Here is a 24,265-nt window from a genome sequence, read left to right on the forward strand (position 1 = left end):
CTCACTCCCAAGCTCTTGGGGGCTCCTTTCCCTGACTTTGATACTTTGGGGCTAGCCAGCAGAGAGAGACGTGATGCTTGTCATTCACTTATTTCTCTCTGACGGTCGGATGATCCGGCCATCAAAGTAATCTGAGGCCAGGTGCCGGGGAATGACTGTGGGTGCTGGTGATGATACCAGCCTCCCTGCAGATGATTTGGCCACGGGAACAGGGAGAGTTTTACCTGACCCAGCCTGTTTTAAACTCACAGCAGTTGCATTCAGTGTGAGGAGACATCCCTCCAGCCCTCACGTAAATCTGAACTTGCATAATTCATGACCAGCCTTGACCAAAGATGATGGACATTTTTTGACAGCTAAAGTGGTCCAGCTACATGGCACTAGCTTAGAGAGAGTTTATAGGTGATATGTCCCCCCATAATGTGATTTCTGATAGGTTTGAAGATAAAATGGTCACAAACCTGAGCCTGAGATTTGGGAACACTATTTAGTCTCTGGTGCTTTAGATGATGAGAAACTTCTAAAACACTCCAAACCTGATTTCTTCATCTGACTTACATCTCTGCAAAGAGCTTGCTAGGGGTGGACACACCGGAAGCGCTCAGAAGGAGCAGAACGTCTTTGCCCCGACTGCATCCTGGGTGATCCTCCTCTCATGATATTAATCAAGGCAACCAAGGTCCTGGAATCTCACGATTAGGACTATGATGGAGGACAGAGACTCTGAATCACAGGTGGCGTCACATCACGCTTGAGTCTGAGTGAAGAACTATGGACCCCTTGCCCAACGGCATGCAAGAGAATTACAGAATTCTTTGCCGGGGGGAGCAGAAAAGTCTCCTGTCATGAACTACTAAATGGGGAACCTAGAGAAACCATCTACTTTTAGGATAGGATGTAGGAAGTCTGAAACCAGGATGTGAGATCATGTTCACTCTCGCCACACCCTTCCATCTTAGATTCTCCAAATCCCCACAAACCTCTACTTCGTTATCAGAAGGATGGGTAATTATCAGATAATTATGAGAATTAAATGAGGCTACACACCCATAGTTCTTTGTGAATATAAAAGAATACACATAAGAGGTATCCATGGTAACCTTTACTCTGCTTATTCATGCGGACCCACCCAGTAGTGCCCAATCAGTCCACAGTTCCTGGCTCAGGTAATACTCACAGGTTGACTTAATGATTGATTTCAGGACTTCTCTTGGTCAGATTTTTGGTCTGCCATCTACTTTCAGGAGAGTGGCAGCCACAGACACTAACATGGATCACACTGTAAGGCCGGGGAAAGCGGGGCAGTGGGGAAAGGCTATCCTACCTATCTCCAACACTAGATGTACTTAATGGTGTCCCGAGAAGGTTAGACACGTTATGACTTGTGGTTACACACGGGTCCACCCACTTCATTCCCCACACTGAGGTTTCAGGACTGTCTCCTAACTATGGTAAGGTGCACACATGGTAAGCCGCTCACATTTCTAAACTGTTCTTGCAAAGGCATGGGGTCGAGTATTCATTTTAGTCATTCCTACCTTAAAAAAAAAAAAAAAAACAATGCCACCGGCTGAAGACAACTTGCACTCATGTACAAAGTCACCAAATAGACACTATTCCTTAATGTTACACAGCACACAGACTAGTAGCCATTAGCCAATCTGATACTGCTTTAGATGAAACACAAGCTACCGAGAAGCTATTGCATCATTCTCTTGCCGATTATAAACTTTCAAAGTTCCAGAATTATCAAAGAAGAATTCTATATTGGAAGGTTATAATGAAGTAAAAAAAAAATAGGGGAAGGTTAGGAATAAAGGATCTGTTAGAGAATAAAGAGCACGAGAAATGTGTTTGCACAGGCGTTAAACGAGTGGGGATAAAAATAAATATTTTGAATGTTGGTAACGCAGGGCCCCTTTTAGGAGCCCTGGTCCCTCTGCTCCACTGAAGCCCGGGAAGGTGCAGATGGCAAGACAAGCAGATGGGCAGGTTCGGGAATAGCAGGGGAAGGGAAGGGAGGGGAAGAAATAAAAGCAAACTGATATAAGTGGCAGGTTTATTCGCACATGCTTAGAGAGAGAGAAAAGACAGCCAAGCCCGGAGTAACATGACAGCCTGGCAGGACCGTTATTCCCAGAAGCTGGGACACAAAAATATTTCAGTCAGTTTCCTGCCTTAACTCTCCAAGGGAAATACTTGCTAACAAAGACTGCCCATGTTACAAGCTCAGCAATAATGCAGAAAATGCCATTCCATTTTCTGGGAAAGACAGACTGGCCCAACCTTTGTCTCCATGGCACCAGGCTACGGTCACCAGCTGGAGGTTTCTACACTTCCATTCTTATTTTCTCACTATACACTTCTGCATACAAACACGTGATCATACACATACATACAAACACACCACATGAACACACACATGCCCCACATGCGCATGCACACACACACACACACACACACACACACACACACCAGCACAGCCATCTGGATAGCCATGTTTTCCCATAACACTTTCTTTTCTTCTCAGTTCTGACAGCATTAACCCAAGAATCATCTGCCATCAAAAATGCCTGATATTAAAAGGGGTGGAACAAGCTTGAGGATGGGATGCATAAGAGTAGGACAGGATGGAGTGAACAAAAAAGGAAGTCAAGTCAGGGGATACGGAACAAGAAAGAAAGCAAAGAAAGATACTTAGTTTCTGTTATTCTGTCAATGAGTTATCCTTATAGACCATTTTATTAAAACTATATAATTACAGATAAGATCACCATTCACTGTTGATGACCCCTGTCACCTATAGATGTGATATTCACTTGCCCTCTGAGTCTTGTTCCCCCATACAGGGGACAAGCATTTCTTTCTCTTTTTACTGCCAGTGTATAGCACGCCATGCTTAGAACACAACACCTTACAACTCTGCGCTTTAGGTCAGCGCCTTGTAAATTATCCCATTAATGAGCTCCATGGGATGAGCAACTGTGTCTCAGTATCACTGTGTCTCTCACGGCATCCGCATCCACAGCACGGTATAAAGTGGGTGCTAAATAACTCTCTCTTCGTAATGAATGAGTAAACACATGAGCTGGTGCATGAATGGATGGGCTACACAGATACAAAAGGAAACGGATGGCTCTACAAGGGGTAGAAAGCAATAATGGGGAAGGATGGGGAGAGGAAGAAATAAACAGAGACAGAAAGATGTGTCCTGATCTACGCATGCTGCAGAGCTACTCAGGGTCCTAGGTGTCTGCCATTATTGTCTATCCGAGGACTTTGTAGCACTGTAGCATGCACCCAGAGAAGGACGCACTCTGGAGAAACAAGAGTATAATGGAAAATGAAGTTCATTTCATTGGCTTTTCTACGAAAGCACCATCGGTGTTCCAGCTCTCTCTCTCTCAAAGACAGGTAATGCTCCCACCACTCATTCCTCTATCTACCCAGTCACCCATCTTTCTATCTGTACATGGTTCACCCATCCATTCACTCATTCTTTCATTCTCTTGCCATCCATGTATCCATACACCATCTAACCATCATCCCTCCATCCATTTGCCCAGTAGCCCTTACTAAGGCCTGACTGGATGCAGAGTACCAGACCCCTCTCCAGTTAGACACACATATTTGCTTTGATGCTGGGCACAAGAAAATCCCCTAGTTTCCAGCTCACTTTTGAGGTTGAAAGATGACATCAGGTTCCTCTACAGTCACAAGCATCTGTCATCTGACTTCTTTACTCCTATAAGGAGGCCTGAAGGCAGGTTAGTGGGATGGGTGTGGCTTTGGCTATGACCCTACATAGAGATGGATGAAAAGGCAGCCACACAGACAGACAGACAGACAAAACCCTCCAGACTCACCAGCCTGGTTTGTGGTGATGTTGACGGAGACGTGTTGTGGGGGAAAGGGACTCTTGCTAGAGACTCCATTGATGGCCTGGATATCAAAGGTGTAGGGGGTGTGGGCCCAGAGGTTACTGATGGAGACACGACACTCAGTCAGGCCCAGCTGCCTGGGTACGAACTCCACATTGTCATCACAGCGGGAGCAGCTCCGGCGGTCTGCTCGGCACTTCTTGCAGATGATGTTGTAGGTGACATCGTCCCGCCCTCCGGTCTCTCTTGGAGGGTGCCACTCCAGGATGATAGATGTCTCATTGACGATGGAGATGACATTTCGGGGACCTGAAGGAACACCTGCAGGGAGACAAAGAAGGTCCAATAAGGCTGAGAAGACAGCTCCTTGCTCAGCAGCTCTCGAGACTGCCTTGGGTGCCTGCCCAACCTCAGCCTCATCATACACTCTCTATTCCTCAGCCCCAAAGCTTCATGCTCAAAACCATCACAGAGGTAAATGAGATAAAGACGACAGCCTGTCCCCGATTCTCTTTTCCATCATTCCTACTCTGGCTTGCTTTCTTTTTATCAGGTGTGCCAAAGGAGAGAAGCGTTTAGAGATGGGAGTTCAAGTCTTCTTATTTATTTGTTTGCTTGATTGTTTGTTTTGGGGTTTTTTTGATACAGGGTTTCTCTGTGTAACAGCCCTAGCTGTCCTGAAACTCACTCTGTAGCCCAGGCTGGCCTTGAACTCACAGAAGTTCAACTGCCTCTGCCTCCTGAGTGCTGGTATTAAAGGCATGCACCACCACCACCTGGCAAGTTCAAGTATTTTTGTTTTTAGGACCAAGCCCCATCATCCATGAATGTTTAGAGTTACTATATATGTATCTAAGACAGTTACTGAATTTATTACTTTTTCTTCTTTGGAATAGAGCTCAATAATATATGAGCAGCCCTTCCCCAAGCCCCTACAGACCCTAGAATCAAAATTACATACAATTTAGTATTCATATGTACGGCTCAGGACTGTGTCTCTATAGGAAAGGTTGTCAGAGCAGCTGCAGGAATGAGTAGCCACACTGTGCCAGACTGATAACTGTAGACAAGAGGCAGCAATGTGGGGGAGGAAGTTCGTATAGCCACCATCTTAGACTGAATGACACAAGAAAGCTACGTTTTGGAGTAGCCAGCTAGCTGCTTTATATGCACGGATTATTTACCTGCCCCTCCCTCCAAGGAATCCTACCAGAAAGATGCAGCAACCATCTCAAATGGTTAGAGACTAAAGCTAACATAGGAATCTAGTTATTCATCGGTCACGTGGTCTACAGGAACCACAGCCAGAATGGATGCCTAGACTTTTTCCAAAGTTTATGTCCCTAAGCAGGGCCCTGCTCTTAGCACCTGCTTTCCCCGAACCAAGCAGCCTCGCTGGGATGCTTGTGGCTACTCATGATTCAAATGGTGAAAATGCCTTGCTACATAACTCTGGGCCGTGTGCACTGTAGGAAAGCGAAACGCTGCTGAATTAATGACCACCATGTCGACATTTTTAGATTATGCTGGAGAACCTCCTTCCTACCAGACAGGATTGATCATAGCCTCAAGTTTCTAAGCCTGAACCTTGCATATTGTCAGTGTTTAACGGATGGAAATGAATCCTGCCCGGAAGCCCCCCTTCTGGACAGCGGGTCGGCTAGAGCAGCCGTTCCCGGCAGTAATGCATTCAGAATCCACACACGTGACCATCACCAGCTGAACCAAGACATGTGTAAAGTGGTTCATGCCGAAGACAGGAATCAATTGCCAACACACAAAATGGGGGAATCACAACAAGGTCGGAGGGCACCAGGGAAGGATTCTGTGTTGAATCAGTCAACAGCGAGCAGCTAGAGCAGAAAGCAAATATTAAACCAGATTCTATTAAAACATGAAAGAAAATCAGTACTGTACTATATAAAGCCCATTAGGCCCGAGCTAAAGCACAGCATTCGTGAACACTTGTGACAGGGCTGAATTCATGAAGCCTCTTTTACTGAAGCTTTACTAATGTTCAAGAATTCTCCACCCATCTCTGCAGAGATAGACATCCTTTCGCTTCAAGTCAGCACCGAAGTAGCACAGGGAGAAGCTAGCCCTGTCTGGGATATGCTCTTACGGAGCCAGGACGGCCTTGCTACGCTGTGCAGCCGGTGAAAGCCCATTTTGGCCCATGCACGTCTTGAACATCTTTGCTTGCTCCATGCTAGGGGGGACTCAGCCCACAAGCTCCCACTGATCGGTGCCACTATCGCTCGCCCCACTATTATAGCAGACGGGCTTGCCTCAGCCGTAAGGCCCTCTTGTTGCCACATCCTCCGAGTGGGTGTTCTGTGCTAGGTGTGAAGTAAATCTCTCAAAAAGATATTGCATTGGAGCATCGGGGGGTTACGAGGCTACCTTTCAGAAAAGAGCCTTAGATAAAAGGCTGAGGCTTGATCAAGAGAGTGACGGCCTAGCCCTCACACTCTTCTAGAGAAGTCTGAAGTTCAACTTCATCCTGTCCTCTGACTCCAGGTTCCAAGTGTCAACTTGCAGAAGTCTTCATTTTTGCAAACCAAACAATACCCCTGGCATTGCTCCACAATGCACTAGCTGAGCTTTTCCGGAGTAACTGTCCTTCCTTTCTCTGTGCTCAGCCACCTGCTCCCCAGCGACTTCCCTCCTCCTCTTATGACTGTGTTCCCTTTCTCCTTTACTTGTCAAATTCAAGGGCAACAACTCAGACTACCACACAACCCAGTCCCTGTGTTCCTGACTTCCAGTTTAGTCCCTAGCCAGGTCCTAGGCATCACATCCGCATCCTCCAACATATGGGTCCTCATTGTGGCTTATCAGGACCAGTTCCTTATTTCCTTCTCTCTGTCTCCCCACAGCTTCAGAATAGCCCCAGGCCTCAGCAATCCTCTTGTCTCTCCAAAGGGTGTCTCAAGTCTCCTGCATTTCCTCTGCCCCTCTCTCATCCATTCTCTCCTACCAGAGTGGAAAATCTAAAATGCACACAGGGTCATCATGTTCTTCTGCTCAAAGCACTGCACCTTCATTTACCCAGAATAACCACTCTGCTTTCCATGTGATATAGTCACTTTCCTGGGGTATTCTTCTGAGGAGCCCATCTCCTCGGACCTTTTACCCTTGCTTCTCACAGTGCAGCCTTGAAGAATGTAATGTTCCTATGACTTCCTGTGTTCCCTAAACTCTCTTGGCCCTCCCATGACCGTACACAATGTTCTCTGTTATCCCTGGAGTTCTTTCGTCTTCTGCCTACTTCAGGAACTCCAGCTCATCCTTAGAGACTTGAGGAACTGTCCCCAATATCTGTCAGTCATGCAGTCCCTTCTTGGTCTCCCATAGATTCATTTTTCATGGTACCCATTGCATCGTGAGGTCTTTGTTTGTCATTCTCAACATACTGTGGTCTCCTCACTATGCCAGTATCCAATGGTCAAGCACTGAGATAATAATGTGGGATAATGGTCAAGCACGCTCTTCTCACCCCCTCTACTGAGATAATAATGTGGGATATCTCTCTGTATGTTGTGAATATGTTTTATTACCATTGGTTAAATAAAGAAGCTGATCTGGCCAATAGTCAGTCAGATGGAATAGAGCCAGGTGGGAAATACAAACAGAGATACTGAGAGGAAAAGGGCAGAGTCAGAGGGATGCCAGCAGCCACCAGATAAGCAAGATGTGAGGTAACAAGCCACGAGCCTCATGGTAAACTATAGAATAATAGAAATGGGTTAATGTATGTTGCAAGAGCTCGTTAATAATAAGCCTGAGCTAATAGCCCAAACAGTTTATAATTAATATTAAGCCTCGGAGTGGTTATTCAGTAACTGGAAGGCAGGGGAGAAACCCCCAGTTACAAGATGTGATGGCTTTCTCTGGGCAGATGAAAGTACCTCAAATAGACTTTGACCTCAGCAGCAGCCAAGACACCCTAAAGTGGCCATAATTAGCAGAGGCTTTGATGAGATAAAGTAGGGAGTGAAGAGTTGGCTCTAACCATCCTTCTTCATCTGCAATCTATGACAGCTTGGTAGACCCACCTTGCCTTGATGGATGCTACTTCCCATTTATCCAAGTGCCCAGAAAGGATGTCAGCAAGAAGGGACTTTTCCTCATATTTATTTAGGAACAATTTTCACATGAAATATGGTTGCTGATTCTGATTCATGTGTGCTTTTCACAGTGGTCATCCCCATAGGGCTGTGCAGGGCAGGGGGAGGGCATGGTTGTTGAGCCGGGGTGAATATATCTTAACATTTTCTTCTAAGTAAGCTTTCCCAGATACTCAGGGCCTTTCCTGAGAATGGAGTAGAGAGTTCTAAGAGAGGGAGGCATGCCTGATATAAATCCTACCCCAGGCTCCTCACTGGTGAGCTATGTCTTGTTTACTTCACAGATTGGGAACCAGGGCCTTCTCATGAAAATGGCTCAAGTTCGGGCTGTAAGAGTGACTGGGAGTCCATTTATTATTCATTTACTCATCCATTCTTTCACCACCATAATAAAAAGTCTCTGGACTTTTCCAGCCACTTAGGAGGCAAAGGGGAGTAAGAAACAAAACAGGCAGACCTTTCCTCTGACAGAACTGGTATTTATCTCTGGAGATGGAAATCTGACGGAACAGAAGTAAACCTGGGGATAAATGGGATGGTTTCAGATAAGAATAAGTGCTGTGCGATAAAACAGCCCTGGGCTCAGATCCCAGGGACAATGTTGAGCTCTGTCCCTTTTTCCCATGAGGTCTGCTCTGGGTCAGGCAAGCTAGTGCTTCAGGGTTTGGTGGTAAAAATGAAGATGGTCCCAGGTGCCTTGGCTCCAGCATCTTAATGAGACAGGCACATTCCTGAAGACAGGCTGCCCCGGCTCTCATGCCTGGATGAAGAGATCAGCCAGAGAAGGTCTAGACCCACACAGAAATCTCACTAGAGAAAAGTACTAGAACCACCTTCTAACCATTTACGTGTTTCTCCTGGATAGGGGCCCAACAATTTGCCAGGACTATTCATTCAGAACGTTAGCTTCCAGCAACATCCCCAGGAAGGAGACCTAAACGTTGTAAAGGGGAGCAGAGAGGGAGGTCAAAAGATAGGAAGAAAATCTGCTGCCCTGATCAGCACAAGTCCCCCTCAACTTCCTGGCTAGGCTCAGCAACACGGTCTCCTTGTCTGGGCTCCCCGCTCTCATGGCTGCTCCCTCATTTTTCTTAATTACATACAGACAGGCTCTTTCAGAAGCCTGTCTGATCTGTTGCCACGGTTACTACTGATGAACATATTCTGTTTAAAAGACTAGGGAAATTCAGCCTTTGAAAGAAAAAGTGTTGAGCTGTGATTTTTCTTCTGGGCTGAGGAGGGATCATGGTGAGTCTGGGGTAATGAAGATGGGTCTCCAATGTCTTGAAGTATGTGCCCAAGGGACTGGCTCAGTCACATGTAACATGGGTGTCATGGGGACCTCAAGGTATTAAACTTGATCCCTCTAGAGCCATGGGGCCAGCCCAAGTGTTCTAATCTTTAGATTGGATCTTCCTGCTTCTTAATGTGATTTTGGTCAGGTGACTTTGTTTAAGAGTGGAAAGACAAGGTGGGTGGCAGAGAGCCAGTGAGTTTATTTGTAGCCATCAAGCTGGAAATAAGAGTTCACTTAAGTCATCAAAGACAAAATGTGTTGAAGACAGGTAAGCTCTGAAAGCTAGTGCCTTTATCAGGAATCTTAATAAGGTCAACCTCCTGGTCTCAGAACTTCTAAATGATTTCCATGCCCATACAAGGAACGGGGAAGCCAGATCTTGCTAATCTGCACTGTTGTAGTCAAATCTGAATCCTTAAACATCTCTGTGTGTGTGTGGGGGGGGGGGTCCTAAGAATTTCAGCAGTGAGATGATGCTGTCCTAGAGATCCCACATGCAACCTGGTATGGTATGCCCTGCATTAGGCCAGAAAGGGTCCCTCCTACTCTGTGCATACCTCCCAAGCGAATCTTCTAAAGCATCCAGGATTTTCTGCAGAAAAGTGAACATGTGCTCAATGCATGAGTGTTCACACAGTGAGTGGGCTCACCGTCTTCTTAAGCCAACCAGGAACCCCTGAATATTTATACCAGGCATCTTGGACAGCTATGAAAAAACAAACTTGTAAGACTTGATTTTCTCATCTACATAAAAATGAGACTGTGGCCCAGCGGATGGTCCATGACAGAGCTGAGTATGTCAGTGGCTATAACTGCCATCATTGTCATTATTGGATTATCAGAGACCCTTATCCACTCATCTAGTTAAGACTCTCCTCATACAGTCACTCTCTTTATGGGCACAGTATTATGCTGAGCACAGTACAAGACAGGAAGATATGGAGTGATGTTGGGGAATGTGGGTGCAAAATCCAACATCTGGGCATTGCGAGACTATATAGTTAAAAGTAAAGGAAATGGGATGAAAAATATTGCAGATGACAAGTTAGTTCCCTCAAGCTTGGATCTACTCTTGGGAGGAACATTTTGGAGATTGTTTCTACACAATTTTGTATATTGCAGGCTATTTAGCTCCAGAACCCAAGAAGGACTACCCTTAAACATGGGACTGTATATCCAGAAAAGTCTAAATCTTGATACCTTCTACCTTGTGACCTCTGCATATACTTGTACCTGTGCTTTCTGGTATCATTAAAGGCAGTATTTTGTCTTCCTTGACATGCAGGCAAAGATGTCCGTCTCTGTTCCTACCGAAAGTTACGTCCTCTCTTTTGTCTGTCTTAAGAAGAAAGGGTTGAGGTAGGGTTTGGGAATGAGCCAACAGGACCTTTAATGCTCAAGACCCTTGAGTATTTTCAATCAAGAAAATCCAAAGCATAATGTTCTCATGACTGAAAAGAGTCAAGATTGAAGATTGTAGTTTGAATAAGATTACTGCATGCTTAAATATAGGTTAAAGGCTTGGAAGCAGTATCTAGGAGAATGAGAAAATGATACCAGGGTAAGGATGATGGAAAAGACGGAAGTGTAAGTACTCAGGAACACATTGGGTGATGTGCTCAGTGGAGATCCAACATTAGTTCTCCAAAAGCCCAGGAACATGTTGGGTGGTGTGCTCAGTGGAGACCCAACATTAGTTCTCCAAAATGAGGATCTGTCAGAGTAGCTCTTTCCTCACTGCTCACCATGGCAGAGCTAATTAAAGGAGCTGCAACTGAGTGTTGGAAGACTTCCCAGAGAAGTTGGAGAAGTCCTTGAGAATCTACAGAGATAGATAAGATCCAGGAGTCAGGGGCATATGGGGAAATATTGGATGTCGAGGTTTGCTATGGGTGCAAAGTGTGTAGAAAATTTTATCTGTTTTATTGTTATGCCTTGCATTAAATGCAGCACACAGAGACGAAAGCAAGCTTGGCTAGAAGGTGACACAACCTGGCAGAGGATTTGCTCACAACTGTCAGAGATGCATGACAGCAACCAAATAAACATGAGCACGTTTCACACTCCCTTGCCTTTTCTTCTTTGGTAACTGATTATTTGAGAGCAAAGTCAAAACAAAACAAAACAAACACTTTCTTCATCCCTTCTTGCTGCCATGGGTAGCTATGACACTTTCCAACCTGCGTTCAGCTCTCCTTCTCTCAATGCTCTGCTCACAAAGATGACTCAGACTAGATTCATCTCCCACCAAGAAGAGGCTGGATAGGAAGCACCACTGACTTACAGGAGTCTGAGGGGTGGTTTCAGGACCTTGGAGAGGGAATTGAGCCCTTTTGCTTTTGATGAGTCTGTATGGGGCACCATGATAACAGGGGTCATTGACAGCAGAGGTTATCAGATTTTGTTAAAGGGTAAGGCAGACTGTTGAAGCCATTTGGGGAAGTTGAGACTCTTATTCACGTATTGAGTACGTGGTGAAAAGACATGACACAAAGCAGAAAGAAAGCAGAGTCATTATGCCAGACATCTTCCTGTCAACAACAGAAACTTGGAAGATCTCAGGATCACTGGGGGAAAAAATAGACCAAAGATGTCTGCAATCTGTGGGTGATGAGAACCAAGCATAGTACTCTGCCAGTGTAAAGAAGGAGGAAGTTCTGGGGTGACCTTCCAGAGGTGGAGTTGTACCAAAATCTGCATCAGAACAACTAGGGTCTCCTTTTGCAATGCTGGCCATCTTTTGAGGATCTTCTCCTCAATATGTTGGTTGGCGCCCTGGGGTAAGGAATAACATATAGGATCCTAACAGTCATGTGATCACAACCTTACAGGGACAATTGTATGCCCTTAGGAGTCAGCTTCAAATGAAGCCCTAGACTAACTCACTAGCAATGAAAAGTCTGAATTCTTTAGATTAGGATGAGTCAAATCCTGCACATTTGCAAGTAAAACCAAAAGACTGTAACTGTTCAAAAGAATTATACAGTACTTCAGTAAGTGATGGGCTAGAATGTCACCAACCAGCTACACTAGCTTCTTTCCTGCTCTGCTTTCTATTGCTGGGACAGAGCATGAGCAAAGGCAACTCAGAGATAAAAGGGCTTATTTGGCTTATACAGCAGGTCATAGCAGAAGCCAAGGCAGGAACTCAAGTCGGGCAGGAACTTGGAGAGAGGAACTGAAGCAGAGACTGTGGAGGAACACAGCTCACAGTTTGCTCTTCGTGTTCAGTTACCTTTTTTTTTAAAAAAAATTAAATTTTATTAAGCTCTACATTTTTCTCCCTTCCCTGCCTCTTCCTTTCCCCTTCAATCCTCCCCCAAGGTCCCCATACTCCCACTTTACTAAGATCTCAGTTACCCTTTTTATATATCCCAGGACCACCTGCCCAGAGACAGCACCATCCACAGTAGGCTGGACCCTCTCACACCAATCATCAATCAGGAAAGGGCCCCACACCTTTGCCTACAGGTCAATCTGATGAAGACATTTTCTCAATACTGCTTCCCTCTTCCCAGATGACTCTAGTCTGTATTGGGCTGCCAAGCTAACAGAGCTTCTGTAATGACAGCTATCCATTTTACTCATTGGGTTGTAATGACTACTTCAAATGCAACATCACAAGCATAACTCTGGCCTTATGGAGTTTATATTCTACTGGAGGAGTCAGATAAATGGTGTCTACCCTTTGAAGGATAGATAAACGTGTGATGTAATTGGTAACAAGGGTCTGGTAATAAAGAACAGGAGGAAGGGATTCAGTGTGCCTGGGTGCTCAAATGAGCCTTCTCCTAGATGAGGTTGTTTGGACAGACACTACCTTGCGCTGCGTCAGGCGCCACTAACTAGACTATAGAGGGAATGATGCCCAGGCCTCAGCCAGCACCTACAATAATTCTGAGGCGGAAGTGTGATTGGCTAGCTAAGAAAAATTGGGTGTGTGTGTGTAGGTAAAAGAAAATCACTGAGTGAGGAAGATGGGAAAAAGGTTAGAGAGAGTAAGGTACCAGTAGAGGTAGATTATCAGATTGTGCAAATCCTGGGCACAGCTTGCAGAAGTTTTATTTTCAGTAATATTTTACTCTAGGGAAGGCTCTGAGGAAGGACACACTCAGACTTTGTATGTGTATGCACGCATGTGTGTGTGTGTGCATGTGCAAGTGTGTGTATGTATGAGAGAGTATATGTGTGTGTGCGTGTGTGTATGTGTTCACACACACACATGCACGCACAGACACACACAGACACACACACACACACACACACAAGGAGGCCAGAGGAGTAAGCCTGGTATATGCTGGAATACTTTCTACCTTTTTTTTTTGTTTGATACCAGTTATCTCACTGATATCTTGGAACTACACTGGTTGCCAGGAGGCATTAGTAATTCTGCTCTGTCTCTCCTCTCAAGTGCTGGGATTGCAGGTATGTGCAGACATTCTGGCTTTTGAACATGGGACCTGGAATCTGAACTCAGGTCCTCATGCTTGCATAGTAGGTGCTCTTACCCCTGAGCCATCTCTCCAGTTTCACAGTCAGACTTTCTAAGTACTACTCTGGCTGTTGTGAAAGCAAGTTAAAGGGCTAAAAGTAGAAGCAGACAGACCAGCCAGGAGGCCACAGTAGCCATTCAGATGAGGGACAATAGTGGCTTGGGTCAGGATAAAGGACAAACAAAGGAAGAGCCTCAAACTGTTTTTAAATATTTTAAATATTTGAATATTCTATAGACATTATCACCATGTTACTCTACAACTGAGTCTTTACTATCACCACTTTTATGATGAAAAACCTCGAGGTTCAGAGAGACAAAATGACTTGTCTGTGATCAAAGATGTGTCGAGGTCTAGGGGGTCCACTACATGGCTGTGTTCACCTTGCACCTCTTTCTTCCCAGTAAGTAGACACGTGGTGACCAAAAGAACTCTTTATCCACTGGTTACTTCTTGCTATGGCTCTGATTTGGTAGAAAACTAATATTGTTTGTTCCCTAAAGTAGATTCTACAGTGAGTGGCAAAGAGATGGTGTTGGTCAACTTTCAAAAGAGTTCTGTAAGCCGGGCGGTGGTGGCGCACGCCTTTAATCCCAGCACTCGGGAGGCAGAGGCAGGCGGATCTCTGTGAGTTCGAGGCCAGCCTGGTCTACAAGAGCTAGTTCCAGGACAGGCTCCAAAACCACAGAGAAACCCTGTCTCGAAAAACCAAAAAAAAAAAAAAAAAATGAGTTCTGTATTGAACTCAGAATTTTCTCTTAATAAACACTATATATAAAGCACTATATGTGGGATTTTTGTATAAATTAGTGAAATTGATCTTCCTGACATCCGGGAAGGTAGAGACTATTATCCACGGCATAAATCTGAGGAATCAAATCACTTGGATCAACTTATGGGGCTGTTTGAGGGGGGCTGGCACATGCACTTGCCTATATATAGTCCTGGCCCCCAAGTGTTCAAGGCACAAATAGAATAAAGTAGCATTTGGGGACCTTGGGGGCTCATGAGCTGAAAGGAAAATCCTATTCACAATCATCTCAGCCCCTTCCCTTTAGGGACAGGAGAATGCACTGTGTTCCAAGGCTATGTCAGCAAACCTGCACACACTCATTAGGGTCTCTTGACACACTGGGCCCATACACAGGCAATTCTCATAATCATAATAGTTAGTAATAGGAAAGAAATGATTAGTCAAAACAAGGAGGGACCCTGCTGAGAGGGATTTCAGGAGCATCAAATAGCCTGGTGCTGCGTATCTTACCTCATGGCAGTGTTTGTACAAAGAACAATTGATGGACAGAGGGCTGGGTTCCACTTCCTGGGGAAAGAGATAATTTCTCTCTCAAGTCTGCATTGGAGCTGAGAGACCAAGTTTCTGGAGGGCAACAGGGGCCTATTGAGGACCAATGAGGCCTTGTATCCTGGGGTAGCAAACCTCAAAAGAGTGTGCCCATGGCCAGTCTCAGGTCACTGTCTACCAGAGGAAACAAAGACAGCTCAGATGAGGCCAAAAAGAGGGGAAGCAACGGCAGCATACCACTCTGAGAGTCCCTGAAGACATTCCAAACCAAATGGATGTGAGTACCATGTCATTTTAAAGACATGACCTTCAGAAGTCCTTCCCTGGAAACCTTAAAAACTAAGGCAGGCTATGGTTATGGCGTCCCAGGTCCAAACCATGTCAGAAGACATTTTCCCTGTGTTTTCTGCTATGCTGACAATATTGTAGACCATGCTTTGCCAAGGCAGGCTCCAAAGTGTTTTCTGTGTCTGAGTCTTCGTGAACTGTCAAAAAGCATTGTGAGACGTTTTGTTTCTGGCACTACATGAAGACAGATCTTACTTGGGCAAGGTCTCCATGAAGTTCCTCCTCCTAGCCCATCATTCCTAACTGATGCACTGGGGGCCTGAATCACCTGGAATTACTCAAGTGTTTTAAAAACACACTGACGCCACCCAGAGCTCAGTGATTGTCACTGTGCAGGAGCAAACGTGAAGACCAAATCTTATGAGGACAGTAGGTCAACAATACTGTGAATCTCAAGACTCAACAGTTCTGCAGCAAGACATGACAGGGACAGAGATCACAAATTGAGGAAAGGCACTTGGCTCCTCTGAAATCACTTTTCAAGTGTGCAGAACCCACCTAGGGCCCTCCTGGAAGCCAGCAAACGGAACTCTCTGGAATGGGGGCATCAATTAAGGGAGGGTATGGACTAATCAAAGCATATGCTCTGTTCTATTCTATTCTATTCCATTCTATTCTATCTTTTAAGACAAGGTCTCATGTAGTTCAGGCTGAACTCAGACTCACTACAGAAATGAGATGATCTGAACTTCTGATCCACTACCTCCCAAGCACTGAGATGACAGGCTTGGACCACAGCAGCCTATTTTATGCAATGTTAGGGATCAAACGCAGGATTCTGTACATGCTAGATAAGTATTCTCCTACCTGAGCTATATCCTCACCTTCCAGAGCATCTTCTGAAAGAAAATAGTCAGGGCTAAGGATATCTTCTCATAGGTAAAGTGATCATTGCTAAGCATGAGGACCTGGGTTTGGATCCTCAGCACCCACTAAAACATCAAGTGTGGTAGAATACATCCCTAATGCCAGTGCTGGGAAACCAGAGACAGGAAGACACCTAGAGCATCCTTCCAGTTCAGCATCCAGCTGTCCTGGGCAAACCAGTGAGATTCCTGTTTAGTGAGAGACTATTTCCCAAAAATAAAACATCTAACATAGTTGATCTCTGGCCTCCACATGCACACAAAATCATGAACACATATGCGCACGCACACGCACACGCGCACACACACACACACACACACACACACAGAGAGAGAGAGAGAGAGAGAGAGAGAGAGAGAGAGAGAGAGAGAGAGAGAAAGAGGCAGAGAACAGAGAGAGAGCAGGGAAAAAAGCTAGATAACCATCTGGGTCAGACTGGATAAGCCTCTGCTGCATAAATAAGAACATTTTGCAGTAAGTAGAAACTAGGCCTCAGGACAGCTGTATGGTCAGGAGTTCGTCTTGCCATCCTCAGAGAATGTGGTACCCAGGGAAGAGTCCCACATCTTCATAGTTCATCAGAAATTAGCCAAGAGCCTCACCAGGGACAACAGGTGCTTCTCTAATTGCTCCTCATCTTTTGTTAAATGACTGTGCATTCCACAATAACTGGAAAGGGGTTAGGGCTAAATATCCATGAATGAGGCATTCTTTTTCCCTGAGAAGACACAGAAGACTCTTCTAAACAATTTCATGAAGTTTTAAGAGATGCACGGGCTGCCTCTCTACTAATTCACAGGAAATACAAGTTTCCAAAGATAATTTAAAGTCATAGAACAAAAAAAAATTGAAGAAGAAGCTGGGAAGGGTAGGGAGTCCTTTCAGGGAGCCATAGATCACTCAAGGTCAAATCCCGATTCTTCCTACATACGCTCGCTCTTAGAATGGAAAGTAATCTTGGACGTCAGTATGTCCCAGGTGGCAAATGCCCCTCTGCTGTCCCACTCCAGGGGTCAACCTTTGTTGGCTTATGCCAGTGGAGAGAGGCTCACTACTTTTCCAGTTACCAAATCATCTATCACTCATGATAGCCTGTTTTCAAAGATAATGTGGAAAAAGTATCTATTCACGATAAGTCACAAAACCAGCAAAATGCCTAGGATCAAAGCTCGTAAAGCCTTTGTAACATGTGTATGAAGACAACTGTAAAGCCTTACTGAAGGGCATAAAAGAAAACTTGGCTGCAATGTCCTCAGATAACAAGCCTCAATATCATAGAGAAGACAGAAACCTCCAAAATAATCCGTACACCCAATGCCATCCAATCCCCATTAAATAGAATTGCTTAATGAAATGTTCCCAGCTAGCTCTAAGGACCGTCTTCAAAGAAACAGGTTTTCAGTAAGTGGCAAGATAATTTTGAGAAATAAATGCTATCCAGAGGCTTGGTCCATCAGCTATTGATATATTGATACATATCATCAGGCTACCATCTTTATAACTAGTATCAGAATGGACCAGACAATCAAAGACAAAGAATATAGACAACTAGGTACAGGTGTTTAGTCTATAATGAAGAATTGCCTCACTAAGATGTATATAGTTTGGGTGGAGTGGATGGCATGCTGTATTTTAATACTATGAATAGAAATGTCAATATTGCATTCTACACAAGGATAAATTCCAGATACATTAACGAGTTAAACACAAACACTTTGCCAGAGAGTAAAAACACAAGAATGTATTTTTATACTCTCCTGAGAATGGCATGCATGAGACCCAGAGAAAAAGTCAGCACATAAAATACCAACGCTAGAAAGAAATAGATGGTCAGATTTGAGTTCAAAAATTAAATAATTAGCTATGACAAAAAATGTACCCACAATAGTGGTCCAGATAATGGGGAGACGAGAGGGCAGGATACCACAGGTAATTAATGTATTTCTGAAAGTCATCTTAAAACAGAAAAGGCAAGGGTTCTTCACAGGCAAGTCCCTGAAGACCGAACAAACTGGCCAAAAAACATATTAAACAATAACCACTCTCAAGGATGCAGGGAAACACCAATCAAAACAAGTAGGAGGTCAGTTAAATTGGTAGAGATTAAAAGTCTCACTAACACCCTGGGCCACATGGGGAAACGAGATGCATACTAACTGGCTCTAAGTTGGCCAGGTCCTTTGGGAAAGCATTCTGGGAGTATCCACTGACTTGCTAAGTATATATAATTCAGCAATTCTACCTTGAGGTGAACATGTGTTCCCCAAGGCACGTTTGTGCTGTATAGTAGGGTTGTTGTTTATATTACCAAACATTGGGATGGGCCCTTGCCCACTCACAAGGGAATGATGGAGTGGGGTACATTGATTGTAGCGATGGTAAGGATGCAAGTTCACATGTCAGGATAGACTCTGAGAAAAGTGCTAATGACAGTTTGAGGAGGAGACACAGCCCCAACTAATCTAATGGAGTTAAGGGTAGATACTGAACCTGGATTCCTGGCAGGGTCAATGGTCACCAATGGGGGGTACAGTGAGTCAACACCAGTCTGACTGCCATAGTGGCCCAGAAAAATTCCTAGCAGTAGATATTAGCCTGAGGCCCGGTGGTAGCTCAGTCTCACATCATACTCCTAAACTTGGGTTTGATGTTTGGCTGGCTTGGACCAGAATCTTAAGTTGAGCCAACCTGGATGAGGAGCCAGGAAGTCAGATGGAGCCCACTTAAGGAGCTGGGGATCAAGATGGTCTAGGTAGATTCAGAAGGACAAGATGACACCAGTGTTTGTCAAACTAGAAGAGATCTCCTGAATTATTTGATCTAAAAGGCCTGGTACCTTCCATTCACTTATTTTTGTCTTGTTTTATGTCTCATAATGTAGAGATCCAAGACTTGCTTCTTGTGTACTTGGCCTATGTCCAACACTAAAGGCATGTTTTGCATGCATTTTACAGTGGGCATGATTAAAAAATTGCTTATTATATTTAGAAAAGGAACAAAAGTGTGAAGAAGTCAGGTAACCTCTCCAAGACCATTCAACAAGGGAGGTAGAATCAGGAGACAACCATGGTCTACATCACTCTAACAGCAGTGGGCACTTACTGTACCAGATTCAGAGGAGCCCAGTTCAATTCCCAGGCACAGCAGTAGACACCTGCACCATCAGCACTGGGAAGTGGAGTCTCGCTAGATCCTTATCCAGGCAGTTTGGTAGAATTGAGAAGTTCCAGGTTTCGTAAGAGACAATATCTCAAACACTAAGGTGAATGATGCTGATGTTGACCACTAGCCTCCAGTGAGCATGCACACGTATGTATACACACAAAATCACACTTACAAAAATGTTAAACTCAAACCAAATGATTTTTGAATGTGCAACCCAGATGCATGCACCGGTGTGATGTCAAGTTTCTCTCTTGCTATAGAGTGGGGCACACAGAGCATCAGTCACTAAAAGCCCAGTCAGCAATAATTTTGAGGGAAACAGCTTCCTCTGAGTATGCTGTCAACCCCAGCTTAACAGACTAATGATTAAGAAAAGATTGACTTTTGAAAAGTATTTAAAAGCATCTTGAACACAAAGCCTCCAAACAAACAGGCATTTCCCAATTGATAAAACTAGCTTTCTGCCCTAGGTGAACAGTCTGATGCCATAGCGGTTTTCCTGCCCTGTCTTCTCCAACAGAGCCTCCCTATAAGCAACCTCAGTGGGCTGGGGGCTGAGGAGTGAGTCCCATCACCCACCCACCCTCTGGATCTTCCAGAGCTCTCTGCTCTCCTGGCTTTCCAGTCTGTTCTCTGCCCCAGTTCACTCTCAGCCCCAGCTAATACCACACATCATGGGTCTGCACACTGCTCTGGCCATCTGAGTAAGAATGGCACAAAAGCCATGCCAGCGCAGGTCTAATTATTCTGAGGACCAGGGGGACCCTCCCTGGGACCACTCCAGCGCACAGACCCATTCACACACCCACTCACACTCTCATTCAAGCCCACTCACACACAGATACTCGTGCCCTCACTCAGGTACACTCACATACTTTCACACCAGTCTGCTCTCACACACACTCACACAACTCCACTTTCACATAGCACATATACACACATTCATACAGGCACACTCACATTGTCCCAGACACACCACACTCTGACCTAGGCACATGTCCTCACAGCCACCTCCTGCACGCTCACACAACCACCCTCACACACATCCACACGTAGATGCAGCATAGGCACAGGCAAAGACACACACTCGCAGACACACACAGGGGTCTCGTGCACACTCACACATTCACATAAGCAACTACACACAAATATACTTTCATGCATACACATTCACACAGGCATGCCTAAGTACACACAAGCATACTTTCATTCACACTCATCCACAAGCACACACATATACATTCACATACTCACAAAGGCACACTCATACACAAATACACACAGGTATACTTTCGTGCACACTTATCCATAGGTGCACACACAATGTATTTCCACAAAGTCACATAGGTATACTCACACGGGTACAGATATCATGCTTGCTCACACAGGTTAAGAATCACTTGCACACGCATATCCATTACATAATCAGGCACATTCACGTAAGCTCACCAACATGTGTGTACTCACACAAATAGATACATGTGTGCACACTCACAGGCACATGAAAAGTACACACACAGAAGCATATGTGTACTCACAGATCTGCAGGCAAACACCCATGTGATCATACTCAGGCATGCACACACAAAGACTAGCCCCTCAAGAGACAAAACTCGAACTCAAAGAAAAGACAGAAAGGGCTCTCGCCCCTTCAGGTGGGAGGACAGCAGCAGACTGTCCATGGGCTTCCCCAGCACTGCTCTCAGAGGCTCCCCCTCAGCTCTCCTTGAGAGGGTGGCATTGGCTAAGTGAGGCCTGAGTTTTCAGCCTGTGGTATGAGTTCCATTTTCACTGTTTTGTCCAGTGAGGAAGCATCATGACCCGAAAGGCTACAGAAACTATCCCTGGTCATAGCTCTAGTGCCAGGCTAATAGCCCCAACTCCTGTCACTCAGCTTCCCTTCCTCTCTATGGGTCAGAAGGTAGATTGGGGACATACTCCAGGGAGACTTAAAGGGTTGGCTGCCATTGTACCTTCTCTTCTGAGTCACCTTGGAGCCCCTCATTCATTCTATTTCTCCATCCGAAGCTGCCCAGGGACACCTCAATGCATTTGAGGAAGGAATAAAAGAAACAGGACAAGCTCCAGCTTGCCTCTGTGATCCATCAAAATTTCTCCCATGTGGGTGACAGAAAAAAGGGGTTTTGTGGTCAGAAATGTAACAAGGTAATTATTTTCACACCAGTCCTTCTGCATGGTTTTTCACAGACAGCAATTTTATAAGGCATAATTATCTATTTCCGTTTGCTTCATAAATTCCTCCTTTCCATTTCGTCCCCCCGTAAACTAGAAATTATTTAAAATGAAGCCGTGCAGCTCAATGCTTGGTCTCCTTCGGCTGTGCACTTTCTCTTGTCATCCTGCCTGTTCTCTTCGGCTGCCCCTGCCACGGTCCCCTTACCATCTGACCTTCTCCTGTCATTGGGAGGAGACAGGGAGTCCTGCTCCCTCAGAACTGAAGGCTGAGTCATGTAAGGGGCACACATCCGCATTCTCAGTAATTGGGAGCAGCAGCAACAGGATTAGGAATTCAAGGTCATCCTTAGCAACATAGGAGTTCGAGGCCAGACTACATAACCCAAGACCCCAACCTTAGAAAGGAACTAAAGTCCAGTTTTGCGGGCCATTGCTCCAAGCTTCTGAGCTTTTGGCTACAATCGCCAGAGGAGACAAAGCTGGGCAGGCTCTCCCGTGCTTTGCCTATACCATTTCCTCTCTCCTGCAGCATGCCTAAGCACAGGAGGTCAACCGTTCACTTGTCTTCACCAGGCATCTTCAGACCATGTGTGACTGTGCAGTTTACGGGCAGCCAATGGGTTCTGCTCAGGGCTGAAGCAAAACCTGCCACCCCCACTCCAAACACATCACTTGTACTTCCAGATCTCCGACATACTCTCCTGCTGGAAGCCTCACTATCTTCTACACACTTCACACTTTCCAGGGATATAACCAAAGCAAGTTCTAACATCGATTGAGACTTTACTATGAACCAGGCACTGGGCCAAAAGATGCTGGAATACAATTTTGCTTAATCCTCGTAACAACTCTGAAAGGCATACAGCAGTATGAGAGTGTGGGAACGAAAAGGGGATGGAGCAAAGCGAGGAAATGAGGACAGGGTCACAGGGAAGGCAAGAGAGAGTCAAAATGTAAAGGAAGTACCAAGCCCATCATCCAACCACTGTGTACAAATGATGAGTCTGTCAGGACCGTCTCAAGATCAGGGCATCTTAGTGACTCCCAGGATTCTGGGGTCTCTAGGCAGTGCACCAGGCGGGCACCAGGAGGAAACTGGGATGCTGTGGAGAGGTATTTAGTCTTTCTTCTCTACCTTTTTCCTAGTATACAGCCCTTGAAGGCCTTAGCATTTCCACGGTAATCAGACAACTAAATGCAAGAAATTTCAGGATGGGGACTGATTAGGAGGTTACGGTTGTCCAAGGCCCCAGTCTTGGAGGGAAGGGGATGAAGATTAAGTTGATCACCATGGCCAAGGAAGTAAGCAATCAGGGCTATATAACAAAGCAGCACAAAATCCCCCAAAACACTGGGTTCAAAGAGCTTTTAGGCAGCTCAGTGTACTCCTGGGGTGTGATAGCTCCAGGGTAAGCCTATGCATTTATGTCCCCTCGTCTCTGTGATACTCTATGATAAACTGGAAACCCCATGTTTTCCAGAGTCCTGTGAACTGCTCAGGTACATTAGTCAAATTTAAGATGTGGCTTTCACGAACCTCAACTTAGAGTTGACTGGTCTGGGGCACAAGTTCAAGCACTGCTGATTAGTATGCAAAGCTGAGGAACAGCCTTGGGGACCAGTCTCTCAACCTGTAGGATCAGACACTTGCTTTACATAGATGGGTAGATGGAGTGAGACCCAAGATAAATGAAGGAATATGTAGCTGGTGCCCACTGGAGCAGGATTGCTGCTGGAGAGGAGAGATCCCCAGCACAACCTTTAGGGGTTGTGCTGACTGTGTTGTAGAGGCAGAAAAAATATAGTTGCCATCTCCTAGATTCAAAATGGGGAAAAGAAGAAACCATATTTACTGAAGCACAGCAAGCTCAAAGCTCAGAAACAACTCCTCAGCCGACAACCTTCCTAGACTCCCCCTCCTTCTTGCTGTTGGGACAATATTGTCCCTGGCCCCCTCCTTACTCTCCTCCTTCTGTCTCAGGCCCCTACTATAAGTGACCCTTTGGAACCTCCTCCCTGATGGTGGAGCACTGTGTCCAGATCACCAGACTTCCTTTGGGGTTTCACTGGGAGGGAGAAGAAAGAGGTCAGTTGGAGCCCACTTTTAACTTTTCCCCATGTTCCCAGTTCATCTCATGCATGGATTAATTTGGGAGGATGAAGTCGCCTGGGGGAGTATGGTAAAGTATTGGGTCAGGGCTGAGCAATGAGCCTTCAGTCAGGCAATCTAATGCCAGGGATAGAAATGTGTAGCCCTGGGCAGAAGAGGAGGAAGAGGGAAGAGGAAGGAAGAAAGGAAAGAAGGAAGAAAGGGACAGAAGGAGAGAAAGGGAGGGAGGGAGGGAGGGAGGGAGGGAGGGAGGGAGGGATTTGGTGTCTGCAGACCAGCAGTGGTCATAGGGATTCAGACTCTATGGGAATGAACAGCTCACTCTGCCTGTGTCCCTGAGGTCACTAGAGTGCACACTGCCCCTTTAATGCTGCCTTGGAATTCACATCCCCCTCCCCACCCCCAGACTTCACTGATGAGGCTCAAAGACAGGCTAGACAGGCAAGGCCAGGGCCTCTCAGACATCAAGAGAATT

General features: G+C 45.5%; 1 protein-coding gene across 1 annotated transcript in view; it reads right to left on the minus strand.

The window, feature by feature from the left end:
• The window catches only part of Ephb1 (EPH receptor B1), a 432,751-nt gene that overhangs the window by 119,823 nt on the left and 288,663 nt on the right, over positions 1–24,265 (minus strand). The window contains exon 5 of the mRNA XM_057767268.1: positions 3,867–4,202. Within this exon, the coding sequence (XP_057623251.1) occupies positions 3,867–4,202 (336 nt within the window). The remainder of the gene's footprint in view (positions 1–3,866; positions 4,203–24,265) is intronic.

The sequence above is a fragment of the Chionomys nivalis genome, chromosome 4, assembly GCF_950005125.1.
Source record: "Chionomys nivalis chromosome 4, mChiNiv1.1, whole genome shotgun sequence".
Classification (NCBI taxonomy): domain Eukaryota; kingdom Metazoa; phylum Chordata; class Mammalia; order Rodentia; family Cricetidae; genus Chionomys; species Chionomys nivalis.